The following is a 22,842-nucleotide window of genomic DNA, read 5'->3' as shown; positions in this document are numbered from 1 at the left end:
CCCCCTCTGCCACCCTTAACTCTTAGATCCTAGCTACCGTTCTTTCCACTCTGGCGGATATGGTCAGGATGCCTTGGGTATGGACCCTATGATGGAGCATGAAATGGGTGGCCACCACCCTGGTGCTGACTACCCAGTTGATGGGCTGCCAGATCTGGGACATGCCCAGGACCTTATGGATGGGCTGCCTCCAGGTGACAGTAATCAGTTGGCCTGGTTCGATACTGACCTGTAAATCATCCTTTTAGGTAAGACGCTCAAAACTTAAAGCAATCTACCTACCAAATTGAGAACTTGGGTGGCAGGGAGGGAATGGCTTATGTGGATTTGTCAAAACATCAAATGGAATATCTGAAGCTCCTACTTTTTGTGACTCCTGATATGAAGTGTGGACATAATTATTAACGATGCCCTGTTTGTGCTCCAGCTTCACGCAGTCTTAACATGTTCAAGTAACCCACCCTAGTTTGAAAACACTGACACTTTTTTTTCTTTTTCTTCTTCTTCTTCCTACACAGCTGTATCGTCTGAATGAACTTGCATTGTGATTGGCCTGTAGAGTTGCTGAGAGGGCTCGAGGGGTGGGCTAGTATCTCAGAAAGTGCCTGACACACTAACCAAGCTGAGTTTCCTATGGGAACAATTGAAGTAAACTTTTTGTTCTGGTCCTTTTTGGTCGAGGAGTAATAATACAAAATGGATTTTGGGAGTGACTCAAGAAACAAGGAATGCACAAGAATGAATTGCAAGATGGAATTTATCAAACCCTAGCCTTGCTTGTTAAAAACTTTATAATTTTTTTTTGTTTTTTTTTAATCTCTGTAATGGTACTGACCTTGCTTGCTTTTGAGTAGCCTTTCTTTTTGCAGTAATTGTTGTTTAGGGAGCTTTTCGTTTCTTTTGTTTCTTTTTTTCTTTTTTTTTTTTTTTTAGTCTCTTGTAGTGTTAAGTTATAGTGAATACGCTACAGCAGTTTCTAATTTTTAAGGATCAAGTAATGGTGTAGAACACTAATTCATAATCGCTCTAATTGTATTCTGAATAAAAGTGTAACATTGTGTAGCCTTTTTGTATAAAAAAAAAAAATTAGACACATAGAAATGGTCCAATTAGTTTCCTTTTTAATATGCTTAAAATAAGCAGGTGGATCTATTTCATGTTTTTGATCAAAAACTTTACTGGGATATGTCTGGGTAGGGGCCAGTAAGAACTGTTTATTTGGAACCTTGTATTGGACAGTTTACCAGTTGCCTTTTATCCCAAAGTTATTGTAGCCTGCTGTGATACAGATGCTTCATGAAAAATGCAGTTATAAAAATGGTTCAGAATTAAAGTAAACTTTTAATTCACTGCTGTAGTGGTGGTCTGATTTTTGCAAACCCAGCTTTGTGTAGCTACATATACAAAAAGCATAGTTGCAGAGAAAAGTCCCTTCTAGTCTGACAATTAAAGAAGTGGTTGGTCAGAAGTATGGATGTTCCCAAAACAGCTGAAATGGCAAAGAAAAAAACCCTCCTAATGGTAGTCTCATCTTCACTTCTGCATGCTGTAGTTCTGAACATGAGTCAGTCTTCCCTGTTGCAAATGCTGGCAGTATTTTAGTACTGAGTTCTTCTGCTCTTGGGTACTGGAGCAAAGTATAAAAAGTTTGAAATTTGTTCATACCTTGTTGGCCAAATCCCTGAACCAGTTCTATGTTCCGAGCATGGCAATCAACTATACACCTTACTTCAGGCAGCATGTCTCGCTCCTGCTTCGTCTGCAGTATAAAGCATTTGTTTTAACAGGTGCAAGCACCCAGTCACAAAGACTCTGGCTTGGCACTATCTTGTTCTGCAGCACTCTTGCAGTCCATGTTGGTGATCTTCTGATTTTACAAGAGTGGTTTTAGGCTCTAATTCAGATGCACTGAAGAATTTACAAGTACAGTTCAGTAAGATGCTCTGAAATTCCTTTCAAGAGTTTTTCCATTTGCCTTGTCCTATGGGTGTACAGAACTCTAAAACAAGTCTTGTGCCTCTTGTACTGCATGAGCTGATTCTGTAAATGGCTTATGCAGATCACCTTTCTACATGAGATCACTCCTCTGTAAGGCCAGCTACTGCTTTGAAGCAGATACTAGAGCCCTCATGGGGATGGGAGTGTACCTTGGGTGAAAGATAGAACACCTACAACAAGTTTCCCCACTGAAATTAGTTTCAGACTAAACAAAACTCCCTGAGCTGTAAGGGGTGGGGAGCACATCTGAGAATTGCACCTCTTGTGATCTGCATCTACTTGCCTATCTAATCCATTACAGCTTTGTGATGAAAGGTCAGTTGTAAGATAGTGACTGTTTCATGTTTCCTCCTACCTCTTTGATTTCAGCCATGTTATGGAAAAATGCAAGTTAAATGTATTTGTGCAATATCCAATCCCAAACCTAGCCTATGTTTACCCTGCTGCCTTGTTTATAAAGAGAGTAACCACAATTGTCATCCAGAACCAGGGATCAAATACTGGATTCCTGATTTGTAAATAGCATACTTAAGCGGGCAAAGAGGGTGTTGGTACCTGAAATGCAAACTGACTAGCAATGACACCTCTAGCTTGAGTTGGCTTCACAGCAAAGCAGCTAGAATTAGCCACTTCACAGATTTTTGATTTGGACCACAGTATGTTTTGCACTCTTGACAAGCAAAAATATGACCTGACCAATGAAGGAGCATCCTGGCTATAGCAGATGCAATTCTGGCAGATATTTGACAGTCTGTAAGGGTTTGGGCCTGTAACTTCTGCTGACACTTGGGATTGAATGTGAAGTATCCAGAAATGTTTGCTGTCACTTCAACATGCCCCATGTGCTAGAAAGGAAGGGACACAGTAGACAAACCTGATTAAATGTAGCTGTACACCTGGTTGCTATAGCTTTTCATCTCTGTGACTGACATGACTTACTCAGTTTTCTTCTAACAGGCGTGACTAGTAAATATGAAGTCTTGATCAACTTAACTTCCAAGTTTTAAGTAGGAAGAAAAGTTTTTAAAGGATTTTATTAAGGCATAGTGCAGCCTTTCAAAAACTAAGAGCATAATTTCATGTTTCCCAGAAAAGTGATATTCCATATTATTTTGGGGTGTTAACTACTGAACTATGCTAAAACAATATGGCTCTAGGCTAGGCAACTAAAGAAAGAAACATACACTGATTGTTAATGCTGGATTAGGACATACCTGCTTCATCCAAAACTTAAAAGTATGGAAATGAATTAAGGTATCAGACATTTACAGTCTTATCAGTTAAGACACTTACCTCCAGCACTCCCTAGGGCTCACCTATCTAATGCAGATACCACAGCATTTCACTCAAGGTTGCATTTTAACACACAACCTAGCAATGACCTTATATATACATAGAAGATAGGTATATCTCGAGTCACAGATTCCATTACTTTGAGCTGTGGAGGCTGTGGGTTACAAAGCTTGGGTACCCATTGCTTTTCATATTTAATGAAGATGGATTATTTTATCAGTAGACTTACAGGCACTATGGAAATGCAAACAACTTAATGGGATGTACAGCTGCCATCTTAAGAAACAAAGAACTAGTTAACATAAAATGGAGACTCCTCCTTTCTCAGGGCATCAGACTGTATAAAGTACTGCATCATTTCAGGATAATGCCAGAACAGTGTAGGAAGAACTCCAATGGCTTAACAGCTTACCTCCTCCAGATCATCTTTCCTCCTTTGCTGCTACTGTAAAATAGCACTAGATGGTTTGAAACTAACCCTTTATCTAGGACCTTTCAAAAAATGTGCAATACTAAAAGGTTGAAAGCTCATGCAAATACTTTACCACAAGGTTACTATGTTCAGTCGGTAAAAAAAGACTTCTACCCGAGACCAAATAGACTGAATATAAATGGGAATCTGGCAAGGGAATGTACACTGGCTTAAGCGCCTACCTGTAACATTTCATTGAGTAGCTTCAGGGTTTCAAACTCTGTGCATTTAATGAAACCAGCAAGTCCTGAAATTCTTTGAGCAAAGGGATACCTGTTGTTTAGAACAAGTGGTCAAGGTTACAGAGTGCTTTCACTACCCTATCCTGGAATGGAGAGGAACTCCTGCGTGTTAATAGCTCGAAGTGAAGTGAATACCGCACAAGGGCTTATGAAGTATTTGGTCACTTACAGGAAATTTCCTTTACTGGAAACTAGTGCTGAAATGTGGCTAGTGCTTCATTCAGCCTGCTAACAAGGCCCTATGAAGAGACAGAGAGCGAGCGAGCCTGCCTGTCACTGAACTAGCAAATAAATCCATGTCATGCATCTTAACCAGGCTTGTCTGTGTTTAAAAAATGTTATTTTAGGGAGGGCAATACTTGTTCTGCTAGCACTCATCTGTCAGTGACTGATGAGATGTTCAAAGCCCAAAGATTAATGAGCTATGTCCACAGAGGGACTTAAGCAGCCTGCTGTCTCGTGGTGTACTCAGTCTCAAGTTAGGCACCAAGTTCCCACGTACCAAGGCTCAAGTGTACGCTAGGGCTCCAAAAGCTTGATGGCACCAGGATGCAGTGGCAGAAGCTGTGCTTATCTACTGGCAGAAACTCCACACCTAGGGATTTCCCATGCCTACAGGGCAAGACAGCACTGAGGGGTGTGAAGATCACAGTAGCACCTAAATGTTAGACTTACCTTGGGACTTAAGGTAACAGCTAGGCACCTCACTTGCTTTGCAGATTCAGTCCATTATCATGGGAGCTAGTAAGCAGTTACTAGAAAGCTTAAACGGTTCAACTAAATTCTGTAGCTGTCCTGCAGTTGAAACTTTCGTTTTGCAGTTTGATTGGGCATTTCACCTTATCGTGATGATAGTGCTAACCAGATAATGGAACAACCGCTGCTGTGGCAGGAGCATCAAACTAGTTAGCCAGTATCAAAAGCAGTTAGTTTGAAGGCAGAGCAGGGTGGCACCTTACAGTACTTTGACAGAGTCTGGTTAGGTGGCGTTGGCGCAGACTCGATTCATCCCATCCAGTGTGCTGCAGCGTCTTGTGTATTCAGCATCCAGTTTCAAAATGTTGGTGGGGGGCGCTTTAACTAAAGCTCGTTGAGTGAGGACGCTGAATACATGAGACGCCGTGGGTGTTTTAATCAGAGTGGCTCCTGACAGCTGCTCTAATTAAAACACCCCCCTAGGCACCCCGGTGCCCTTAGAGACTAGCTGGTTCGGAGGCATAAGCTTGTATAGGCAACAGCTTGCTTTGTCAGGGGCTATGATAAAGTAGCATCTGACAAAGTAGGCTGTTGCCTACAAAAGGTGCCACCCTGCCCTGCTTTCTGCCAGACTAAGTGGAACATGACTGCAGATTTATGTAGGGGAGCATAGTTGAGGGAGAAAGGTCAAACAATAGCTACAACAGGCCGTTTGCTCTGCCCCAATTTGAAAGCTTCCTTGTCAAAGTCGCTTTATTTTCCCCATGGATGAAATGTTCTTGTAACAGAACTGCCAAGTTTTTGAAATGTGTTAAAATTGTTCTAAGAATTGCCACAGGTTGGTTTGTGCATATGGCACTTGTTAACCAAAACTCACTGGAACAGGGAAGTATGAATGAAGGCATTTATTGTACTTCAACTAGAACGCTTTCTCTGGTTTTGCAAATGGCCTTTTAACTACATGACAGAAGATCTTGGTTCTACTGCCTGTGTCCCAGACTTTCTGTAAGATGCTAGGAAATCACTCCCACTCTGAGCTTGTTTTCTCATCTGTGCAAGGGGATGATGCCACCTCCCTGCAGCGTGGCCAGGACTGCGTCATTAACATTGGCAAAGCGCTTCAGAAATCATTCCACATGCAAAAGTCACTGTCCTACTCAGAAAAATGTAATTTCTCCAGTTTCTCTCAACGAGAAAACATTCTATTTCTGATCAACCATTTTGTATGGAAATGTATCATGGTTTGGATGAAACGAACAGTTCTCCCCTACTGTACGTATCTGCATTTTTCTAATTTGTGTTTTTCAAAATACAACTGCCAAGCACTTTTGGTTAAACTAAGAAGGTACTGAATTAAGTTCAACAGAGCAACAGACAAATTATCGCTTTTTCTCCACTTCTCCCGTATTTTTAAGTAGAGAAGAAAGCAAACATAAGTATGCATGTGCCCACACAGTTTTGCTGATTGAATTAGGACTACTCTACTCATCTGCAGCCATCCTAAATCAAGTGCAAGGAATGGACCAGCACAAATGTCTTTTGGTTTCAGTCAGGTCTGTGGAGTGATGTTTGATCTGGTAGCCTTGATCTTTTCGTGTCCAACTGTTCTGAGAATTTCAAAAGCCAGGGAAGCAACAGCAATATCGGCATGGGAGCTAGGGAAGAAAAGAAAAACAGTAACACTTCTTAGAAATCTTTCAGGTAAAACATCAGATCTAAATTCTGCAGTTGCTCCACACTGGAGACTCATCTGAGGGTGGCGGCCACTTTGGGTAACTCCTTTATACACCATTTTTCTGCTACGCAGTAGCAAGATTATACTGTTTTTTTCAACGTACAGCAAGTCACATGTGAGCCCTTAAGTTCATGTTTACCATAATTTCTTCCCTGATGAGTCCCACTGTGTGAAAGGGAAAATGTAATAATTATATTTCAGTAGTTTATTTGGGAAAAAAAGTCTCATATCTTTTGTCTCCTTTACACACATCTTCAAATGTGTGTCCGAATCCAGAGGCTGCTCTGCTGATGTCTATTTTCTTTCCTTCCATGGGAAGGACTAACTGCCCCTGCTACACGCAGTTATGTTTTTCAGACCAATTCATTGCCTTTATCAGCAAGTACAGTGCTTCTCTAGCCCTATTGTCTATGCTAAGCCTTATTGTCTATGCTAACCATCTTCCAGCATCCCCACACTTATTTTGTCTGTTTTTCATGCTGGGTAACATTTACTTTTCCCAGAATTGGGAAGTGTCAGGGCTGGCCCAGTGAAACTGTTACTATGGGCTACCCTGCCCTTCAGTTATTCTAGCTCTATAAAAGTGTGTTAGCACACTGATTCATTGATGCCTTGGCTTCTGTGTGGGATATTTATCAATTGAATGCTCTGTTTTTGGTGAACAATGTGTACAGTCACAAAGTCCAAAATGCTGGTCCAGGAGTTTCTTACTGAGCAGCAGTGTAAACCAGAAACCTTAAATTATTTGAACATCTTTTCTGAAACTAATTCAGCTCATAGTCTTGGCAACTGTCTTCACTGGAAAACAGCAAACTGGACAAATTGGGAAGTACAAAGCTAGTTCAGAACAGTTAACACGTGATGAATTCTATGTTGCTCCCAAATGATTTGTCCTGACTGGTTGAGCAATGCTGCTTCATGTAGCTTCTTCAAGGCAACAGGAAAGCACGTATAGCTCAGCTTTCAATCTATTTAAACCTGCCAGGCTTCTCCTGAGTGTAATTAAAATCAGCACTACAACAAAAACTGGAACTGAATTGTAGAAAAAGAGGAAACAAAAATCTGTTAGTGTATATTTTTCTCCCTATCTTAAGGCGAGCTGCAAGGAGATCTATTACTACGGTCTAATAATGTAGTTTGATATAGAGGAAATTGCAACAGAGCAGCTGCATGGAAAAGAGGGGTAACGGCTTTTCCAAGTTGATATAAGGTAAGCTCCATTAGCTCTCTGCAACCATTTCCCTTGCCACACCATCTCTAACCCTATGCCCATCTGCACCCCACAACTAACTGATTTTCACCTTCTCCATAATTGCGCTGTTTAGTACACCCTCTCAAAACCCTCCCCTACAAAAAATACAATGCATTCTGCAATAGTGCATAAGGACCATTTTCAGAACTTGTGCTTAGACCAGGCCATGCAATTAACTCACACAAAACCTACACTTGCATGTGCAAAAGGGCACTAGAAAGATTAACCAAAGCATTAAAAAAATAACTGGCTCGTGACCTCTATGACTTGCCTACAAAGTATATCTCATTCTGCACAGAAATACAGCTTATCAGCCCATGACACAATATTTTAAGAATGGCAGAGAGCAGTCACTATCTGCTGAGTGTGCAAGGGGAATTAAGTAGGGAGAGCGTCATAACCTGGGCTGGAATTCGCCCAGGCCACTGGGATTAACAGCTCTGTTCTCACACTTGACGCCCAAGCATTTCAGAAGTGGTCAGGACCTCAGTTTTGTAACCTTACCTGAAAAGACATGAGGCATTCTGAGAAGTAGGATATTTCTCATCTTTCTCAAATGCACATGCAAAAAGTTTGTGCTTTTACAGACCCCATTATTGTGAGGCAGGGCACAAAAGTTATGTTTTGCTGCCAGCACACTGTACCAGGGAACAATAGAGCAGTATCTGGTTATGAAGAGGTGAGCCATTAAAAAACAAAAAAACCCCAAAAGCCCAACAGATTGTGTCACATAGCTATGGCCTGCTGCATCTGGGGATCAAAGCACACCGCAACAACAGCAACAGAAAAGCTAGAAAGCTTTGAATAAAAGGAGTGTTGAGGACAGCAGTGTCTGAGAGGCGAGGGGTGGTAACACGAGAGGCTTGTAGTGCATGAGGTGATTATATGAGAAGGCCATTTCAGACTAAAGGGGAGGGGAGATCTCGGCCCTGGAAATTCCTGAAAGCCCGAGGGAACTCACCTGGCAGTTTGGGCCAGTCCCCCGAGAGCATGGATAAGAATATCTCCATCATTCTTCAAGCTCTCACAGTGCTTCTCGTTTGAAGTTATCTGGAATGAAAAGAAAGGAAGGTTTTCAAAGGCTTAGGAAGAAATTCTTGTGTGTCATTTTTAGTGAGGTGGGGGAGGCAAACAAGTTACAGCAAATTGTTACAATGTTAACTGGAATGTGACGTTAAAGAGGCAACAACAAGAGAAAACCCCTTGCTGAACGAGACCGGATTTTAGGCACAGACCATCTAGAGCAGCTTGCTTTCATGTACATGATTTATTTTTGTTCGGTATCCCTGCGTGTGAGATCATTCACAGATTACAGTCCACCAACCCTGAGCAATTGCTTTTCATATTTATTATCGCTGCAACTAATATTATATCCATTTATTTCGAACTTCAGGGGAGTTTTCAACACAAAATCATTTTGATCTTGTCAGCCTGCGTTCAGGTTAGTTATCTATATTATAACATGCTGGATTTGCTTATGGGCAAGAGGCAGCTGGTTAAAAATCATGGCAACTATCAGAAAGGTTCTCCTTCCATGTGGAATCACTACCACTTATTACACATTGGAAACTTTGCATGCTGTGCACAGTGACATGCCTGCCTAAGGCCCCCTCTACAAGTGCAGGTAAAGGTGTGATAGGATTTAATGCACAATCCATACAACCACTCATCCTGCCATGCCACATGTCCATGACATGAGATGTAACTGTGGTATCATGCATTAAATAGATCCCATCGCATTTTATTGCTGGTGCAGGGGGAGCCTGATCTCGGACTCCCCTTGCACAAGAAGCAAGCTGGAAGTTGAGGAGCTCCCAGCCACAGGGGTGTCCCATGATCTCCCAGGCTCAAAGAGGGACGGATCGTAGCCACGATCTCCCAGGCTTGGAGAATCGCAGCTGCCTCAATCCCTAGGGCTCGGGGATGCATGAAACCCCTAGACCCTGCTACACTTACAAATTGAAACTGGATAGCAACCAGCTATAAAGTTAGTACATTTTTGAGGTCTAACTTCATAGCTGGTTGGAGCTTTTTATTGTGCGATAGCTACTTTGCCTGTGCAACTGGTCTTAAGGTAACTGTGCAATACCTGTAATGTGTAGAGGGGGCCTTACTGTCTATATGGCAGGTAAAACAAGAAGAAGGGTCTGCATCATTTCCTGTGTTGGACTAGCTGACCTTGCAGTGCTCTACCAGTTTCATCGCAGTAAGCTAGAATGACCGGTCTCCCATCTTAAGGGTATAACTTTTTCTATTCAAGGTAACTGCAAGAAGCTGCCCATTTCCTGACATGTCAATCATGCTGGCGGGAAGGTCAAGGTTACTGTGACATGGAATTATATAATTTGTATGGCAGGCATTGAATATCTGGTAAATTGCTTAAGGAGCTCTACTATCAGTTTCCTTCTAACGCCCAGGAAAGTGTCAGACAGATCTAAATATAGACTGCCACCTGCAAAGGTGACCAAAATCTTGGCCAGAAAGGAGAAGGAAAGGAAAGAAGTACAAACATTTAACGTTGGGTGCCTGATTAGTTAAATGACTCAGAAGATAATGCTTGAAATCACAGATTTTAATCCTAAAATTGGCAGGGAACTACAGACTATAAGATCTCATAGCTGGTCCTATTAACATTGATCAGGCATACTGATTTGGCTTCAAAGTCATCTCTTTAAAGCTGCAGCAAAGCTATATTTACTGCTGCCATCATGCCTTAATTTGTGTCAACAGTGATCCTACTCTACTACAACAGTGTCACTGCATCTGTAATCAAAACATCCAAAGACAAAGAACAGGGTCCTTCTTGTACTAAATAACAAGTTTTCTTACATATTGAGGAGAAAAAAGAAAAATAACTCTCCTAAGTAAATCCATTGCCTAAGTACAAGTCAGTGATCAAGTTCTGTTTAAGACCATTCAGCCTTTCTCCCTTTTTTGAAGCTTATGCAAGATCCCCTCATTTTACAGTTCAATCATCCATCCTTCCTTTGTTTTCCTTTAGCCAGAAAATAGCTTTGTGTTATGTGTTCTGAATTGCAGAACAGATGACAAAGGGAACAAAAACAACATAATCTTATTTAGCTTTGTTCAATCTTGCTTTAAATGTCCCATGCAGTAATGCCTCTATTTCTTCCCTAGGAAGCTTATACCTATCACAGCTTCCTTTCCATATTGTAGTAAAAACAGTATCAAGGCAGACATTTCAATCTAGGCTAAACCAAAATTTGCAACACAAATTTTCAAAGAGGTTTCAAAGAGTCTTGTGAAATACACATGCTCAGTTTTTGTGCAAAACCACTTGTGAACACCAATGGTAGAATTTGCACATGCACAATTCCAGTTTGCCAAATTTGCAAAGTTTCACACATCTAATCTTGATCTATGGCGTACAGAATACTGCGTTAATCTGCCATACAGGAAATTAGTCCAGCTTACATGACACACTGGCTTGAAGAAGAACATGTAATAGCAGAAGTTGCAGGACAATTTTGCAGAACCATGCGGGTTAACTTGAATAGCATCTGCTTATTTTTTTGCCAGTACTATGAGCTACTTACTGCCATGAGTATTAAATATTTGCCTTCCCCAAAAACTATTTTTTATATTAAACTGCTTGACAAAGCTTACTGTGCCATGAGTTGTCAAAGGCCTGCTGACACACGGATACTAGACCCTTTCAAATGTAAATGTTATGAAAAATACTGATTAGTCTCAGGAATTGCTTTTCAGCTAAAAGAATGAGGGCAAAATCTAATATCCATATAATATTGACGAGCTGACTGATTTAATTTTTAAATAATACTATCAGTGGTTGTAGTCATAGCAATATTAGTACTGTAATAGTAATAACAAAATTATAATAGTGAATTAGTTGCCCAGTTTGGTTTTTAGATGGCTATACATGATGATATAGCATGTATAAGGAAGACAAAGAATAGAAAACTATCAAAACATGACCATTTTAGACATACTTCTAAACATTTTAATATTTTTCTTTTACCCTACATCACCATGTGACTTGCCTTCACCAGTTATGTTTTTAAGGGTTCCTTTATGTTTCTAACAAATGGTTTAGAGATCTGTTGTCACAATGATGTTTTGTTATGGTGGATTACAGCACATGTTCAATGACTTACAATCAATGGCTGTTCCCTTAATTAAAAAATAAAATTAAATCTCAATTTAGTTGTATATTCATTGCAATTTAATAAGAATTTCAAAAAGATTTTTCTTTATTAAGCTAATAACACAGCAGATTTCCTTTGTTTAACTCTGTTAAGCAAAGATGAGTAATAGAGAACAATATAATTGATATGTAAATTTAATTATTTCGTAATAGATACAATAGCTGGTCAGGTAAGTGCATTCAACATTTAGGAACAGATATCAAATGAAAAAGTAACTTCAGCTTTATTATAGTATGAATGACCTTACTGGAGTTGGGCTTTTGATTTAACTCACACTTGTTTTTGTCTGATTTTGCTATTGTCTTTTTCTGAGACTCAAATCTGAGCTTGGCCCTATGCAAGAAGAGAAGATAAGGAGCTATTTTCCTTTTTTAAAGTTTCTGGCTTCACAACACTGAGCTGTCTTCAATTTGTCACAACTTGTAGATTTTTGATTTATGACTGACTTTGAAATCAATTAAACCGAAGGGTGACATTTTCTCTCTCCATTTGGAAAGGAATGTGTTTTTTTCTTGCCCCGTTGAAGGTTTAAGTGAACTGGAAGTTTCTGTCTGTGTGGGAAAATTATACCCAAATGGGGAAATATAAAATGCTTTACTGGATAAACAAATGGGGCCAATTGATCCCGAAAATTTGTATTTTGTGATTTTCTTTTTCAAAGAAAGGCCTTCAGGATCATGTTAAACTGCACCACTCAGCATTCCCTTCACAAGTATGACAAATGTCCACACACATGGATTGGTGTCTACCCATTTTAGCTATCAAACGCATGATTTTCACAAGTCATTAGTACAGATGCATACAAAAGAGTAAGTGCATCATTTTCCATCCATTTCTGTGCATGTACCCTGAGCTTTTCTTTTTCCAGTGTGGCCTGACACTCGAGTTCCATAAAGGGATGGATTTTTTCTACGTAAAAAAATCTGATACAACAAAAACCATGTCATCTTTGCAGAATTAGTTGGCTCATGTTGTCTACTCTCACATTAACCTTCATGTGTTAACCTGCCTGACTGAGAGCAGCAAAAGCATCAAAAAACACTTTAGCTGCATTGCCTTAGCAGCACATGATAGAGTGCCACCACTGCATTACTATGACTAGCATTAGGAACATTTCCATGTCAACTCAAGTTCTGTGATGGCCCAGTTAGCTTGCGATCAAGGCTCTGCTTAACTAGAGGCAGAGATTTCTGTGGATGGGTGCTGAGCTTAAGCAATACCCAATTTATACTTTGAGCTAATGCTGGAGCAAAGACAAATCCAAAGCTTTCTTTTTTTCTCTGTACAATAGCTGTAATATATTTGTGGCCCTATACAATATTTATCATTACAAAGTTTCAGTAAAAGTTTTTCAGTTCTGCACTCACCACAGGCTTTACTTTAATTTAAGTTATATAATATGTCATTTGTAATATTTACTATGTCACTCAGTGCATATGGAGCAGAGTCAGAACCACTTGATCTTGTCCCTATTTATGTATACATATAAATACCCTTTTCAAAATAAATCTCTGTATACATGCACTTTAGGCACGGATTTTCAAAGGTTTCTAAATGTTATCAGCTTCATCCTGCCTGGTAACTTTAGGCCTGTATAGTTCGCCTTCAAATGTGAGCTTAAGATCTTAAGTTTATATAATTATTAACTGTATTACAGTATTACCTAAAAGCCCCAATCAATTGGTGTTAGCACCATGCAAATGTACAGTACAAATGCACAATACCAGCTCCACAATAGCTTAGCTTAATTAAAGTTCATTTACAAACATGGATTAAAAAAACATGCAGGGAAGAGATGGCATGTGGAGGTTATGATAACAGTGATTTGAATATGGAGATATGAACAACTTAGTGTGGTGGAAAAGAGGCAGGGTTGTACCATGTGCCTGCTGATCCAAAGTAACAGCTCCTATGTGCCACCTTATTCTATTTTGATAAGGATGAAACTATTGTGGCTTAGCTTCCACATACCATAAGATAAGAGTGTGCACATGGGCAGTTACCACAGAGGAGCTGATATGCAATAAGGCTCTGTCCCCTTTCACTGTACAGTTAAGTTTTTTCTATGTGAATAGCCTACATGTAGTCAATATTTGGAAATGCAGAGCTAGGCATTCAACCCTTTGTACTGCATCTGTAGTGCAAAAGGACCATAAAACTTCCAGAACTGGGCAACTTTGGATTATGCCTAGTGAATCTGTAGATGCCTTGGAGTCAGCATAACCTGTTATACCTGCCCTGCCTGGCCTCCCACACTGTTACACTGTGTTCAGCAATAGCTAACAAGGACAATAGCCCCTTGGCAGCTGTTACTGCAGGCACAAACTAAACCATTCCTCCTCTTTTTAAGTTCTACCAGCACTGAAGTCCACAACAGCCTCTCACAGCTCTAAGAATTAAGGGCAACAGAGATGATGTCTAATATTAACACATATCTCTACTGATAGTCTATTTATCGACAGATATTTCTTTAATAGATATTTCGTTATTTTCTCTACCATGAGATTAACAGAACTCCATATACTGTGATCATTCTTACTACAGCCTTCAAAAAAAAAATAAAAATCAGCAGCCTCAATTTACCTAAAACATCAGGAAAACACAACTTTCCAGTGATACCTGTAAAATGACGGTAGAGACATCAGGAACCGATAGAGGTCTACAGAGGGGATATTCACAGGTATGCTCAATTAGTGTTTATTTAAAAAATAATCATCACTATTCTTACAATCTAGTACAATTGTACAAAGGAACGGACACAGTGGATACACTCTTACAAATAGGACTCACAAATGTACACCTTGTTGACACAAAATATGAGAGATCATTCTGAAATGGTAACTATATTTCTGATGCATTGCAATTGTATTTTCCTGCTACTCTTATTACAGCAAATGTTTCAGCTGGAGAGCAAGACATGTGGGAAGAGCAAAGCAGGTTTGACAAGTTTCGTCTATGCTGCTAACTGCCAGCTCAACTGAACAGGTCTGGGCAACGCTGATGGGCCATAAAAACAAGTAACAAAAGTTACAAAAGTATGAGTGTTCCAGGTGTTCTCTGGCACACGTCTTTATAGAGGTGTATTTCACACATGCAGATTACAAGGACTTCATGGCCTTCAGATCTTGTAAGTACTTGTAAAGACAAGCAGGTATCTGCGATGATAAACCTACATCAGACAACTCAGATTCAAGAGCTCGCGTGTTTTTTGTTCTTTATGGGAGACACACTTGCCCAATGAAGTCAAGGGCATACTCCTTTTGACCTCAATGGGACCAAGATTTCATCCTACTTTTCCTTGTTTGTATTTACATGCATATGCTTGTGGACATCTTTCTTACGAGTTGAACACAATTTTCAGTGCTAATTTGCAAAGGTAGCAGCCTCCTAACGTTTCAGTGGTCAAAGGAGCTTCAGGGTTTGTGGTAGTAAGTGCTACACCTCACCTGTGGTTGCTATCAGACCTCAGATATCTTTCTGCACCCTCCAAATTGAAGGTATCCTCTCCTCGGCATGTATAAACACACTCAGGAGAACTCCATGGTTACTGTATATCTTGTAAAGTTCCAGGATTGTTAACTGTAAGGGTCTTTTGTTGAAGTATAAAAGACCATTTACAAAGCTTCAGAGTAATTACTGAGCAAAAGAAAAATATCAGGAGCTCTCTCTCCTGATAATTCTCACTACTCTCTTTTGGAAAGTATGAATGTCTTTATTATCCAGAAAATATCCATTATTATGGCAGTTTCTGTCCACTATAACTAGTGAGTTAAAAGTGTTTGATTGAATATAGTTGGTTAGGGAAATCTTTTTATGTCCAATCTAACCAACTGTCCATAACAACTGCATCCTGTACAAGTGAACTGCAGTTATCATCTGGCAAAGAGAGTCTGACATTTCCTGCTTTTAAGAAGAAATGTATGGTATAACAGACCGTCTTGAAGGGGTTACAGGTGTTCTCATATAGTGTTTCAGACTTCTGCTCTGTGCGTGTGTGCAGTTGTATGTAAGTACACACACATCCCCCTCCTCCCCCTCTCCCCAATATCCAAGAGCAATGTCATAGTGAAAGGCAAATCCTTGGCACCCCACTTCTGGATGATCATATATATACAAACTAAATTTCAACTATCACCTCCTGGCTGATGACTCACAAATGTACCTCTCTCTCTCAGAATGGTTTCTTTTGGTCTGAACAGTAACCTTAGCCTGCCTTTCTCTTCTTCTTTCTTTCATCTCCAGTAGCTGTCCCAATTTCACCTTAAGCTAAACATGGGCTATAAACAACATTTAGTAGTCTTTTCACACAATTTTTCTGTACCCTCCAAGAGCAAGGCAGTGGTAATAACATGAACACTAGTCTCCAATTCTTTAAAACTAAACCATTTCAGGGGAAACATATATAAAAGAAATAAAACAGACTATGGACATGTAGCTTTTCTCTATGTCTCATCTTCCCTGGATATGGAACAACCCACTTCTTTTGACTTCTCTACAGAAACTGTAAAACCTGTCAGCCACCACTTCATGTCCTGAGAAGCATTAACCTCCCCTTCCCCCCCCACAAAAAACCCCCCAAACTCAAATCTCTTCCATGTTCTTTTGATCTCCAAGAGCCAGACTTTTGAAGGTATTTAGATGCCTACAGATGCAGACAGACACCTACTGAGTTTTTCAAGAGTGCCTATGCTCCTAACTTTTTGTGATTTTAATGGATATTATCGGGTTTTTGAAAAATGCCTATGTACCTAGCTACTACTTTTGGCACTTACATCTCTTTAAAATCAGGCATTCATTTCTGGGAACAAGCTGCATCCTCCTTGGAGACAGGGTCCTTGAAACTAACAGCTTTCCTCCTTTTCAACTGTTTTACCTAGACCTATTGTGTTATTCTTCCTAAATCCCTGAAAACGATTAGGACAAGTTATACAGGAAATTCTATTAACCCAACACAGTTATAGAGTAATTTCCTTTCACTGACCATGACACAACAGCCATACTATTATTACATTGTGAGAATCCATACAATTCCATAGTCTATCATAAAGCCACCACTGTCCTTCTCGCTCATACCTATAACCAGCATGTTATCCAGAACACAGCCTTCTCTTTAGACATAACCCATGTCTGTATCTTTTTATCTTTTCCTGAATTAGCCCTGTAAAATGTGCCTGTCCTCTCCTGCTCCCCACTAAATTGTTCATTCAGGACCTCACAATCTCATGTCTCACCTACTGCAATCAGCTCATCTTTGGTCTCTCTGCTTTGTCTCCTTTATAGCCATTCACACAGCTGCTGCAAAGAGAACAGCCTCCTCTCACAGATCTGACCATGTTAACTTGTATCCCTCCCCTTATCCACTGCATCAAACACACGTTCTTCCCTTTTAGGACTGTTCATGGCCTATCCCTGCTCTATGTAATTATCTTTGATACAATGTTAATATTACACCTTGCATCTACTATGGCAGTGATGTCCACCTTCATGGCCCAGGTCAATATGTTTTCAAATAAGATGTACTTTCTTCCATGTTGCCCCTAACACTGAGAAGGAAACATCACAAAGCTACATCAATTTCATGTTTTAAATCCCTTCTCAAAACTCTCCTTTGCTGTGATGCCTATAAACAGACAGTGGTTAGGCAGCTGATGTGCCCCTGTCTCATATACTTAAGACTTAGTTCTTTAGTCTGGAGACAGACTTTTTCTGGTGCACCTGCACAATGCCTAGCCCAGGAGAACCCTGCTCTGTGACTAGCATCCATTAGTGCTACCACAGTACAAATTAATATGTAAAGAAATAACAGCATTCACCAGAACTACACAACTGCTACAATTATTGCTTATTTCCAATGGGGGAAAATGTGGTTGCAACTGCATTTTACTCAGTAGTAGTGGTTGGAAAAATGTTGACATTTTAAATAGTGATCATCAGACAACAAAAACGTGAAAATGACCAAGTGATCCCAATTGAGCCCCCCTTTGAATACCTAAGGACTTCAGCCTCAAAGAGGACATTCCTGTCACACAGAAGAGACCCAGGTGTATCTCTATAACTGCAGGGCAGTTGCTGTTTGCCAAGGAATCTGATGTTTCCAATGAAAACCATCTCCAGGTATTTCCATTTTTCTCATTTTTAAATGTTTATTTAGCAGCCATGATAATGAAGGACCCAGTGCAAGTAGGTGCTGTCCAAGCTTTCCTTAAATGGATCTGCCAGTGCATTTTAAGCTGCCCTGATGCACAGAATCCTTATAGCCTTTCTTGAGCAGAGTACTAATCTGGAGCAGTGCATGTGGTAATTTTGTACTACTGATTAAAGTTCACTACAAATGAAGAAAAATCAGAAAGTTTATTTTCATGTGGGTTTGAACCCAGGACTCCAGAAATACAACTGTATGCAGTATTTTGATTTACCATATTAAGTTTGCCATCCAGCAGAGAGGACAAAGACAATGAGATGTGTTAAGAATTAAAGAGGATTATGAAAAATACATATTCAAAGTATAAAAAGAGCAATAAAATCTTGTTAGAAAATTATAGTGGGCTCTGATTTTGAGGCTAAATATTAAAGCATTATACATGTTTCTCTTACTAGGCTCTATAGGAAATATATGTAAATTCCCCCATTTCCAAGGGCACATAAAACTCGGAAATGGAGCCCTTGAGGTTTTCACTGAGTATCAAACACAGATATGAGTCCTTCAAGGATTTTGTTAAAAGGACAAAACTTCAGTCTAAAGATTTTTTTTTTTATTTAACATCTTTATATTTGGGCTCCATGTAAAAGCAGCTAAATATGTAAATGACTAAAGAGGGATATAAAGTCTCTAAAATACCAATTTCTGAGGAAAATTATGTTTTATGTAATGGGCCAATTTCCATAAAATTGTAAAAACTGTCATAAAAACAAATGGAGTCCTGAAATCTACTCTTGCTTATTGTCATGTGACAGATGGCTCTTACTGCCTGGCAAAGAATAAATAGGTAGTCAGTTGGTCTTGACTGACCTTTGAGAGAACCATTTTGGTTAATTCACATTTCCTCTAATGAGCCCGGTTGCATTTAGGTACCTTTACAGCAGCCAGTCAGTCATGCATGCACAATTACAGAGAAGAGGTCAAAAGGAAGTAATAGTGATGGGCACAACAAATGACACAGCAAGGCAAGCTCAACAGAACTGCACCATGTAAAATTACAGTGCACTGAAACACCAAATGAAGTGGCAGTCCTTTTGTTCCCACAGCAGCACTGAATTAGGGCAAGAACTGCTGCACAACAAAAACAATTGTGATCATTGTAGAGATTTGCATTGACTTGAAATTATGAATCAAATGTAAACAAGATATCAGGTTCCAGAATCAGACAGACAGTCTCACTGTGCCACCAGGAGGGAAACATTTGTTCACATGGAAAGAAAGCATATTTCTCATTGCTAACAATGCTGTTTTGTGGACCAGCTCCCATATTTACTCACAATCACACCAGGCTCCCATTATTCAAAAGCCAGAACAGTGCCAGTTCCTCGAGGGGTGCTGGAAAGTGAATGTATTCTGAACAAATGGGAAAAGAAAGGCAACCTCTACTGGAACATCAACTCACAATATTCCAGCAGTAGAAATAAAGCCTGGTCTTTAATTCCTTTTCTCCTTTATGAAACCAGGATAAAGTGCCTTTGATTTGATTTTTCCAGGAACCTAAATTAACATCACCCATTAGACTTCATTGAATCCTTTACCATCAACAGACTTTGGTAAACAAACAACAAAAAATGGCATCCAGATAGGTAGAAATGCATACATTTTTAGCGATCGACTATTTATTTAAATAAATAAACTCTGTCTAATCAGAATACTTGACGTAACACGGACAACAAAATGAATAGGGCAATGGGCTGGGTTTCAAACACATTGCTAAAGCTTCATCTTAATCATTCATGCCCCCACCATAAACACCCACACCCAATATTAGTACTTTGCACAATATTTGGTGAATATATTTTGTGAAGAGGTCTCACCACATGTGAGATCTCACATCATCTCTCACTCAAAAGGCAGGGCAGGGATGCATCTGATGAAGAAGGCTGTTGTCTCCAAATGCTTATGTACTGCATTTCCGAATTAGTTAGTCTCTAAGGTGCCACCCTGCCTTACCTTCTATCTGACTTCAGATAGAAGCTAACTCTCTCCTTCACTCAAGGTCACTTTGAAATTTCCATGTCATCATTACAGCATTCCACATGGCACATCTTATTTCTGTGTCTTGCTGTTGTAGTGACATCCAGCAAATATCAATTTTATGATTCCACTACCATTCTCCCCCCACTCCCTGCCAATCCACAAACATGTACTTTGTCAATTTTATCACAGTTCCAATTGGTGATTGACAAGAACAGACTTATGAGTGGCTTTTCTATGCTTTTATCAATTAGCTGAGTTCCAGGTCCTGGCAGTTTTCAGTGTGACACAGAGACCCCTGCAGCCGTCCCCAACATAATGCCATTTTACCATCCTTTATAATCATATTCAAGACACAAATGACTGTAAACACTGCAGCTTCTTTGCTGCAACTGCAAAAACAAAAGGACTCCAAGACAAGGTTAAATGATTTACAAGAACTCACAATAAAAAGAAATAACATAAATCACCCTCTTTTCTTTATATAGCCAGTAATGAGCACAGGATAGTCATCTTCATTCTTTCTTATCACCTGCCACTTCTAACATATACAAGCAGGGCTCTTATTGTCATGGGGAGAAAGAAAGGTCAGAGCTCCCAACCCCGCACTCCTCTGTCAACCAGCAGAAGAAAAAGATACAAGGACTACAGAAACCAAAGTGATGGCACTTCCCAGTGACAAGAATGGCAATCGGCTGTGTATTGTTAATAAAATAAGGCCTGGAAGAGTGAAGCTTCACTTTGTTTAAAGAGAAAGCCAAGTACCTGATATTTCATATGGATGTCATGCAGAGAAGGACACCTTACTCGAGCTCGAAATAACCTGAGGCAGCTGGAGTGTATGTGCTATTGCATAATTAATGGGGCCAGAAAGACAAATTCCTCATAATGCCACAAGCCCATTGATAGCTACAGAGGGGACAAGGCAAGAAAGAATATCTTTATGGTGTCAGGAAACAATGGTAGACTACACAGTGGACATGTCTAGTGCAACACAATAAACTCTGGTGCAGTTTGTGCTGGAGTTTATTGCTCCCAGGCACAGCATTTACACATGTGCCCGGGACTGCATCACATTGAGCTGGAGAGGTGGAGCCCTAGCTGGCAGGGTCCCAGGTGGGCAGCCTGCTAGTCTGGAGCTGCTCCCCCTGGTTCAATGTGTTGTGTAGGGTTTGGCTGGGGCACAGTGTGCTACCGTGCCAGGCTAGCTGGCAGGCGGCCCTACACTGTAGCACCCTCATGCCCCAGCCAGCCCCATCACTGCGTTGCAGTGAAGTAAATAACTCCGCCATAGGATAGTATTTGTGTCAGGTAATACTAACCTATGGCAGAGTTAATTAGTTTACTCTGGCCTAATAGCTCCATACGTGTAGACAGTGACGCTTTACTGCAGAGTGAATTAGGCAACTCTGCAGTAAAGAGTCTTGTGTAGATACCCCCAGTTTCTATTTAAACTGTTCTTCCTATCCATGTAATCTAGCATAAGGTAACTGTCTTATTATGCACAGCTCGGCAAAATTGAGCTAAATTATGATACATGGTTTTGAGGCAAATTATTTTCATAATTTGATTGCTGTCATCATCTTAAGCAAAAAATGCTATAATCAGAGACAAATGTAGCTGGCACATGTACTTTCAGTGCATCCCAACTTTCACAAAGCTTACTATAATTATTTTTGATTAGATGTCATCCAGTTCTAATCTAAGTAAATATCTACAATTTTTTTCTCAGTGAAAAGGGATTGAGTTACAGAGAAGGGAAGCTCAAAAGACAAGGCTTTTAAGGCAGAAATTGTCCCACAATAAGAGGAAATACTGTCTTTAGATAATCATGTTATCTGCAGAAGTTCCTAGGACAATGCAGAAAAACCTCTGTATACAAGGTTAATGTTTAACTTGGATAGGAAAATCTTCTCAGGAAGGCAGCCTATATTCCCCTTTCTCCTTTCCCACTTGGTAGCTTTGATGACACAAAATAAGTTGTTCTGTATGTCTTTGTTTTAATGATTACCATGGAAAAACAACCTATAGGTCAATGTCTAGTGAGAAAGATTTAGAGGATTAATGACTGTTATGCAAAAGTGTGGGCAAATTTAACACAGAAAGCCTTCTAAAATATGAGTCCAGCTGCTGTATCTGTCATGTTAGCTGGCTTTGTATTCCACTGTTTATTTGTCTCTGAAATGTTTGCTGAGACAAGTTAATCACGTAATTCAAATTTGACACAAATCTAGCTGTAGATAGTAAATTATCCTTTGATACTTTTGCTTGGTTATCTTTGAGAAAGTTTGACTCAAAATGCATATTACTTTCATATAGACTGAGGAACAGAAATACTTACTTTGTGCAAATGTGGGCTTTTTGCTTTGTATTTTGTGAGGCAATTTATGATTCATAAAAGAAAGGAACATTATGATTGGCATAATCCAGTGGTAATGCAGGTAAGACCTGTGGCAAATCTCTCCTACGTGGCTCAGTGAGCTTTACTCCTAACTTACAACACTGCTGCTATTCCAGTCTTAGGCTCCAACTGAACAGAGGTAAAAAGTCAGACTTAATCATGTACAAAAGTAGAGTGTGATGACACCAGCAGCATCACTTTTGGATGCGACTGTCAAGATGTGAATGACGTGCTTTTTTTCAATTTAGTTTTGATTGATAGAAAATAAATACAAACTACATTTATAGCAGGGGAAATAGCCAGTTAGAAGTGCATACTAATGCCAAATAAACTATTTTAATATACTGTTCCCCCCCCCCCCCCCTAACTGTTACAAACAAAAAAGAACTA

The 22,842-nt window shown here is 39.8% G+C and overlaps 2 protein-coding genes across 2 annotated transcripts in view; one reads left to right on the top strand and one right to left on the bottom strand.

The window, feature by feature from the left end:
• CTNNB1 (catenin beta 1) overlaps positions 1-1,349 on the top strand; it is a 14,312-nt gene extending 12,963 nt beyond the window's left edge. Inside the window, exons 14-15 of the mRNA XM_006031233.3 lie at positions 27-248; positions 519-1,349. Of these exons, the coding sequence (XP_006031295.1) occupies positions 27-235 (209 nt within the window). The 3' untranslated portion in view covers positions 236-248; positions 519-1,349. The remainder of the gene's footprint in view (positions 1-26; positions 249-518) is intronic.
• Positions 1,350-5,582: 4,233 nt separating this feature from the next.
• Positions 5,583-22,842, bottom strand: part of ULK4 (unc-51 like kinase 4) — a 457,838-nt gene continuing 440,578 nt past the window's right edge. Inside the window, exons 36-37 of the mRNA XM_025212836.1 lie at positions 8,650-8,738; positions 5,583-6,356 (exon numbers count right to left, since the gene is read on the bottom strand). Coding sequence (XP_025068621.1) covers positions 6,251-6,356; positions 8,650-8,738 — 195 coding nt within the window. The 3' untranslated portion in view covers positions 5,583-6,250. The remainder of the gene's footprint in view (positions 6,357-8,649; positions 8,739-22,842) is intronic.

Source organism: Alligator sinensis, unplaced genomic scaffold (genome assembly GCF_000455745.1).
Source record: "Alligator sinensis unplaced genomic scaffold, ASM45574v1 scaffold470_1, whole genome shotgun sequence".
NCBI classification, from domain to species: domain Eukaryota; kingdom Metazoa; phylum Chordata; order Crocodylia; family Alligatoridae; genus Alligator; species Alligator sinensis.
The sequence above is the reverse complement of the archived record's forward strand: the minus strand, read 5'-3'. Positions and strand labels throughout refer to the sequence as shown.